Genomic DNA, 8,111 nt, shown 5'->3' with positions numbered 1-8,111 from the left:
TTCAAAGGCTACTAAATTCTATCCTATACATACTATATAGTGCGACTGCTTTCAATGAATGTCCCACAAACGACTGCGTAAACACGTTCGTTTGTACAGGGGCGGATTCAGAAATTTTCTGACGGGGCCCCAATAGGTATCCACACCCACCTTAAACTCACCATGGTTGGCAAATTAATAAGCCCTCTAGACGCTCGGAAATGGCACTCTTAGATGATAAAAATGATTTTTCATCGCAGTGTTCCTCCTGGACAAAATTATTGACTTCTTCCCGACGAGAAGCTCTCCCACCCTTAAGACACCCCTCCCTTGTCGCAAAGGACTAATCAAGGACCTAAAGTCTATTCTAAACTGTGAGTCGCAAAGCGAATTATGATTATGGCACCTGCCTGGAAGTGGCACTTATTCAGAGGCTTAAAATTTCAATATTTTATTTCCAATATTGTTTTAAATCTTGACAAATGTGGGGGGGGGGGGGCACCCATCCCCACTAGATTAATGTGTTATATGTCCTACAGTCGATGTCAGAGACACATGCTCTTACGTATTAACGGGCCCCTTTTGGATTAGGGTGCTCAGAGCGAGGAACCTATGGGTAGAGACCGCTGCACGAGAGCACATATAGGCGTTACCCCACTGAGCATGGATAGCTAGTAATTACATTCCGTAATAATGGTGTAAAAAACCGTCTTAGGTCTCAATTATTTGGCCTTTTTTACATCCTGATTTATGAAATTGTTTGAAAAAATCGGCGTCGGGAATATAGCGTTGTGTTCGTCGTCAATCAATAGAAAATTCAAAATTAATGGGGGGTAAAATAATCGATCTCTCCTTTCTCCCACTGCTAGATCCGCCACTAAACTCATGGGTACACTTACTTTTTCCTTCTTTCCTCCCCTAACTCTTCTCAATTTTTCTCCCTTTTTTATTTTTCGGCGAGACTTAAGGGGGTGGGGGAAGAATTACGGACCCCCGTGACCCTCGCTGGATCATCCCCTGTTGCAGGACGTATGTAAGTATGACAAGCGCATATTCCTGGCCCTATTCTAATTGTTCAGTTGTTAAGAGTGATTGATACTCTGGAAAGGTTCATTCATCCATGGAGTGATATTGGGATTATTTATCTAAATACCTTATTTATTCGAATAATAATAATAAATAATGTTATATTTATATAGCGCATATTGCACATTGCCCCTATGCGCTTTACACAGAAATAATATAGGCCAACCGAGAAAATACAAATAACAATGAAATAATAACTTTAAAATAAAAATAATCATAATAACAACGATCTGAATAAACTCCCCCCCCCCCCCCCTCAAATAGACGCCCCTCCACAGCCTCATTCAGGCCCGGAGTATATTTTTTTTTATCGAATAAACGCATCCCTAAATGACTGTAAACATGAAAACTAATGGAAGCAAAACCGTTCTCAACACACTATTATTCTACATTTTGTGTTTTTGTTTTTGTGTTTTTTTTTGTTTTTTTTTTTTTGTTTTTTTTTTGCAGCCTGTCAAGAAATGTACTACTAAGTAACTTATTACACCGTATCAAAGACATAATAAGTAAAAGATAAAACTGCTGTGTCCGCATTGTACTGGTAGATTGTTTACGGGCCCTAAAGGGTTTTTTTTTTTTTTTGCTTATAACTCAAAATAGTTCCATTGTAAAAGCCAAGCCTCTCTAGAGGCTCTTGGTCACGTGTTTCCTTGACGATAATCATATCTTCAGCTTTTTCGAGTGAGGAAACAACATTATTATTTTGGAGAAAAACGTAATAATTTCTAGTGAACGAAATTATTTCGAGAGAACAAAATGATTCTGAAGGAATGATTATTGTATTATTTAAAAAAAAACGGAAGGTTATTTCGATTGAAATGAATGATTGTATGTAAAAAAAGTACTATTTCGGAAGAATTTGTAAAGATTTGGACGTAGCTACACAACCAAGCAGAACCAGACAAAGTAATCATTCTTCTCTTTGAAAAGTGGAAAATACTGAGGTTGTTAATTCTGAACAAGACAGAAATATTCTTACGTTATTAAAAAGTGGAATAAGTTACTAGTAAGCAGTTAATTACGTTACATTCCCGATCAAGAAAAATACCTGCACTCTTATTGTGGAATTTCATGATCCGTTTAGCAGTGACAATTACCAGGTGACAGGATAGTTGTAGATGCACATGATTAAGAAGAATCGAACAATATAATAAAACAAGAATAATTGTAAGTACATTCAATGTAAGCCTAGAAATTGTAAATGTATAGTTGCATCTTAAAATCATTCTATCAAGCCACCAAGCGTCTGAAAAAAGTAAAAACATTGTAGCAGCATAGCAGTTGCATAGTCTATGTAGTACTTCTGTACTCAGAGCATGCAATTCCATTCCATACTTAGAGGTCATGCAGTCACACTTTTTAACAAACGATGATAAAACATGGCATCGAATAAAGAATTTTGCTCATATTATTGTTGAGGATATTTTTGCAAAATAACAAAAAACACTTTTTAAAATTTCACTCTATTATTGGAGTGATCACTCTAGGCACATGACACTCTTCTGGATTTTAGAGAGTTGATTCGCTCTTATAAAATTGTTATTTCAAATTCTTCTCTTGTTTTTTTATTTTTTTTAAAAATTTCATTATGTTATTGCTTAGGTTCCACCTTTGTAGGTAAAAAATAGTAGGGTTCGGTACACTAATTAGGAACGACTCGTTCCAACCATCCTTGCATACTTCGTTTTTAAAAAAACATATAGGCCTACATTTTTAAAAATTGTCAACCATAATTTTAGAAGCATTGAATATCAAACCACATTATTATTATCGTAATCTCTGTACTTTAATGTATAGCATGTTGATTCTTGGTCAAAAAATGAATTGAATTTCTGTAAGAAAAATCACTCAGATTCATTAATAACCCGGTGGGGGGGGGGGTAGCGGCAAAGGGTGCTTGCCACACACACTGGCAGCAGCAACAGAAATAATTAACCTTGTGTAAATGGATAAAACTCCATAGCTTCCAGAGGACATAACCCATGGGCCCCTTCGATGAAACACTCCAACCCCCCCCCCCCTCCACTTTTAACACTCCAACCCCCCCCCCCCTCCACTTTTCATTCATAGGTTCAGCCTCCGTCGAACCATAGTCCTCGATTGCCACACTCGCGCCACCCCGGAAAAACAGTCTGAATCTGCCAGTACACTATGTTAGGCTCCATTGGTTCAACAGTTTGCCTGATGGTGAAAGTGACTCGCCTATTTTTTTAAGTGGTACACTTGAAGTTTGAAGGAGAAAAATGCGGACCTAGTTGAATGATTAACTTGCAGCCACATGCTATCAAAACTGTTAAACAGTACTTTTGTCTTTACTTTCTATTATTCCTTAATTAAAAATTATTAGGCCCTACTTTGTTGAGTTCATTTTATTTAGCATTTTCTTCAGTTGTTTTGTATTGTTTGTGACAAGGGCAATTTCATTAGCAGAGTAGAGGTGGTTTGTGATTGCTATTATAGTATGTTACAGGTAGATCAGCTTGATTGTGGTTTTGAAAAAAAATGTTAGAATGACGAAGTGACGGTGAGGTGACGTAGAATTTATAGTTAATTTTGGTTTCTTTTATTCCAATTTGGTATATAGACAGAAGTATGTATTACATGGTAAATGTTCCAGACGACCGGTTGATATAATAAGTTAAAGTAAAATACATTGTGTGATATTGATGGGCACTGTAAGACCTGTAATTTTAAATGTAATATCATGAATGGTTGGTTTAAGTTTTACTGTTACTGTTATGTTGATCTTGCCGTTCTAGTAGTTAACTGCTTTCTATATTGTCCTTGTTTTGTTAAGTATGAAACTATTTTTAATACTATCAGATGGACATAAACAAAAAAAAATATTTTATTTATATATTTCATTTTACTTGATTTCCCAGGGTGAAGACCCAAATTCCCACTACCAAATCCATCTCTATTGAGACGTGATACAACTGAAAATCATTAACAAGATATTATTAGTTCATGTGTGTTGAAGATGGGATCAACTTTTGCAAAGTTTTTTTCAAACATATTTGGCAACAAAGACCAGAGGATATTAATGGTTGGTTTGGATTCTGCAGGAAAAACTACAATTTTGTACAAGCTTAAGCTTGGAGAAATTGTCACGACAATTCCAACTATAGGTAGGTGATATCATTTTGCTGTAATAGTTAATGGTCGATTTATAGAGCGTATATTGCAGAGATCTCTATTTGCCTAACATGTATTTATGTTCACTCGTTCATTTATTTTGTTCAACATACATTTTACAGTTATTACTTGAAATTAAAAACAGTAGAAACATGGTGCTAAGTGGTGGCAGAGAGGTAATTTCCCTGCTTCTTTTGCTAAAGAGTCTGATCAGTTGGCTCCACGAATAACATGAAATTTAGACGAGATATGAAACAACACATCTTGTAATGTGGTAGGCCTACTTGGAGAAATTGTTACAATTCCAACATACAAGTGGAAGTTAAATTTTTATGTACCTTTTTTCCCCTTTCCTTTTGAAGTTACCACTTTTATTCATCGATTACGAAACATTTTTTTTGTGTTCATATTGATATAGGCTATTATAATGTTTTTTGCTTAATTTTTCAGGTTTTAATGTAGAAACAGTACAATATAAAAATATCAGCTTTACAGTATGGGATGTTGGCGGTCAAGACAAAATCCGACCTCTCTGGAGACATTATTTCCAAAATACACAAGGTAAAGTGAAGGGCTTTTTTGTGATTTTTATTTTGCGAAATGAAATGAACTAAAATAGACAGTTGGGGGGGGGGGGGTGGTGGCGAAAGATATTGGCTTCTTGCACGCAATGCAACGAGAACCATGTACAATTGTCTAATTATGAACTATTTTATTTCGACTGTCTGTACGACCAATTATTCATAAGACCAAAATTTGAAGCGAGGTGCCCTCTGTTAGGCCTAAAATTACAAGGTTGACTTTAACATATTTTGATTTAATTTGTTGTATTTCATATTCTTTATAAAGCCAATAGTTCATTTTTTACCATCCTGATCGTTTGAATTAATAGTTTTCCAATTCTAGGCCTACGTCAATGAAATTTTGAATTTGTTATGGTCGTAAAGAAAAAGTTTATAATATAAAGCGTTTTTTCTACTGTATGGTGTATTCAGATTCTTTTTTTATGTATTTTAAAATATAGGTTTAATCTTCGTAGTAGATAGTAATGACAGGGAACGAATTGGAGAAGCATATGAAGAATTGAATAGAATGCTATATGAAGATGAACTTAGAGATGCTGTACTTCTCGTATTTGCAAACAAGCGGGTAAGCGTCTTTTTTTAACAATGGTGCTGTATGCCTTCTACTGATTATGATATATGTTATCTTTCAAGTGACACAAGAGTTTAATACGGCTTCCTCTAATGAAAGACCCCTCCAATTAAATGCCACTTATTATTTTTATTATTCTAATTAGAGACCAAAACTGCTAAAGACCATAAACACCCTGGTTCCAAAAGTGGTCTTTAATTAAACATGTATATACTTTCACTCACCTATAAAATCAAACAAAATTTCTAAACAAAGTAAACTAATATCTGTTATCTAAAAAACAGTTTTCAATTATGCTGCAAACATTCTTAATTTTTGTAGTTTAAATTTAAGCTCCAGTTTGAAAAGACCGTGGATAAAGTCTGTCTACCATATTGCAAAATGTACATGTAATTAATACCTTGTCCAGAATACCAAACGTGTGACATGCCTAAATATGGTCATGATGACATCAGATCATGTATAGCCACATCATGCCTATATGGCCATACAGCATTTTTTTGTCAAATACAATTTCTGGACAATCCTTAAAGCACATCAAGCCCGGATTCCGGTCCGGAGTCCGAAGAAAAAATCGTGAAAATGGGTTCAGTGGTAAAGAATAGGACCGTTCACATCAAATTCGTACGATTTTCAATCTGGACTCCAGATCTGGACCGATGGATCTGAGAGCCATTTGTATCCTTAAATCGTACGGTTTTTTTTTCTTTGACCAATCAACAACAAGCTTGGTTGGTCCGAACCAATTGAACGCATACATACTTAACGCGAACAACCGTGTTCCGTGCGCGATGTGAACGCAGCGTTCAAAAAACGTAGCAACTCACGATTTTTGGTCCGGTCTCTGGACCGGATCCGGGCTTGATGTGGATGTAGCTAAGACGATTAAACCAATCATCAGCAATTACCAAATAGACTTCTGATTGCATGAAACATGTCTAATTTATAAAATCATTTTTTTTTTTGTTTTAATTTCTGCTATTAGGATCTGCCAAATGCAATGACTGCTGCTGAACTTTCAGAATCTCTAGATTTGCATTTGCTTCGGAAACGCCCATGGTACATCCAATCAACATGTGCTACTACTGGCGAGGGGCTCTATGAAGGTCTTGATTGGCTAACTGCGCAGCTTAATTCCTAGAAATGAATTCTAACTAGCTAACTAACAGAGACAGAAAAAACAAATTTAATAAAAAGGTAGTTTAAATAAGCTGTTGGAAAGGCAATGGTAATGGTGATGGTAATGGTTGGAGACTTATATAGCGCATAATACATGGTCTGTATGCGCTCGGGACTAGATGTCGGTCAATAGTCTTCCGTCTACGTTTTCCATTCCATTTAACTTGTCTACTTTGTTTTTTCCTTTATGAAATCAAATAAAACAAAAACCAAAAACAATTTAAAAAAATCTTGAAAATACAGTATTCCTACGATAAAACGAGTGGTTTAAATGGTTTCTATATTTTCTAAAATGTCTTTTTTTTGTTTATATTATTACTGTAGCATTTTCATTAAAAGTGCATTCAGATAGACTTAGATGTGTATAAGAGACAGATTAAAAACAGTCTGTCTCTTATACACATCTAGATGTGTATAAGAGACAGGTGTATCTCCTTACTAAAGTTACTGATTATGGTCTAAATTGTAAATAAATAAAACAAAATGAGAAAATGGGATAGCCTATAGTTGGATTTCTGATTATTCAAGTTGTAGACCTACCAATATGCGTAATTGAAATGACGCTTGGTTCACGTATACGAATGAGATTCTCAAGCGTGTGTGAAATGTGTTTAAACAACAATTACACCAATGGACAATAATGACGAAAGTGTGTCATACATTGGGATACTTTTTTGTATTTATAATGGTAGAAAAATACTTAATATAGGAACATGGGTTATTCAAAGTTACCGGTAGCTGTTAAATGGAGACATAAAGGGTATACAGCACCAATGCATTTTTAAAAATTACTATACGATTACAATTTTGGTAGGTTATTCACTTAAAATATGAAGTATAATGATTTTTTTTTGAGAAACATTATAAGTCACCTGCAATAGAGATCGCTGAGCTCGTATTTATTTGAAATAAAGTTGGTTTATAATGTAAATAATAATGTATTTTATTTATATGCGCCTCTTTCAATAAAAATTGTTCAGAGGCGCATCGCAAAGATATCATAAAAATTATGCCAAAACTACAATTTCATTACACCTTTAGTTAGTTTGTTAAGTGTGGTTTACATACCTCATTATCATTCCTAGTCCTAGATATTTGTAGTAGTTACTTAATTAATTCTTCATGATGTTAATAAACTGATTATTAATTAAACGTTCTATAATTTTCAATTATGCCCACACCGATTATGTGACCGTCGATTAGATTAACGGAATTGGTCTGTCCTAAATTATGCATGAATTTCGAACACTAAAGAAGAGAAGCCTGGGAGTGTGAAAAAACAACGGTTTAGAGTTTTATCGCTGTACTATGCAGCACCTTAACCAATGGGCCATTAGGGCTTTGTTGGGGATTCAACTAGAGTGCGAGGAATTAGTTGCTTTAATCGGATTTAAAGCATACACTGCAACACAAGAGTTTATCGCTATTATACCATGATTTATCTATAAAAAGTATCTCTTCGGTCCGGTATTGTCGTCAAATGCTTATTAAGAAGAGGGCGTAGCATGATAATCTCTGTCATTTGCCATCAAGAGGACTGTGCTGTCCAACTACATCTGCGCAAGAGTGGAAGGCAT

The 8,111-nt window shown here is 35.1% G+C and overlaps 1 protein-coding gene across 1 annotated transcript; it reads left to right on the top strand.

Annotated features, from left to right (window-relative positions):
* The first annotated feature begins 1,560 nt into the window (after positions 1-1,560).
* On the top strand, positions 1,561-6,884 carry LOC117106021 (ADP-ribosylation factor 1-like). Its single transcript, XM_033247344.1, has 5 exons — positions 1,561-2,232; positions 3,948-4,193; positions 4,651-4,761; positions 5,225-5,349; positions 6,341-6,884. Exons 2-5 carry the CDS (start codon positions 4,046-4,048, stop codon positions 6,494-6,496), a joined length of 540 nt encoding a protein of 179 aa, XP_033103235.1. The 5' UTR covers positions 1,561-2,232; positions 3,948-4,045; the 3' UTR covers positions 6,497-6,884.
* The last annotated feature ends 1,227 nt before the right edge of the window (positions 6,885-8,111 follow it).

Source organism: Anneissia japonica, unplaced genomic scaffold (assembly GCF_011630105.1).
Source record: "Anneissia japonica isolate Jap-2015-1 unplaced genomic scaffold, ASM1163010v1 scaffold284860_len1800451_cov186, whole genome shotgun sequence".
NCBI classification, from domain to species: domain Eukaryota; kingdom Metazoa; phylum Echinodermata; class Crinoidea; order Comatulida; family Comatulidae; genus Anneissia; species Anneissia japonica.
The sequence above is the reverse complement of the archived record's forward strand: the minus strand, read 5'-3'. Positions and strand labels throughout refer to the sequence as shown.

Coding starts and splice junctions, on each gene's coding strand:
- LOC117106021 (XM_033247344.1), top strand. CDS start 4,046: ATGGGATCAACTTTTGCAAAGTTTTTTTCAAACATATTTGGCAACAAA. Junction 4,194..4,650: donor CACGACAATTCCAACTATAG/GTAGGTGATATC, acceptor TTAATTTTTCAG/GTTTTAATGTAGAAACAGTA. Junction 4,762..5,224: donor TTATTTCCAAAATACACAAG/GTAAAGTGAAGG, acceptor TTTAAAATATAG/GTTTAATCTTCGTAGTAGAT.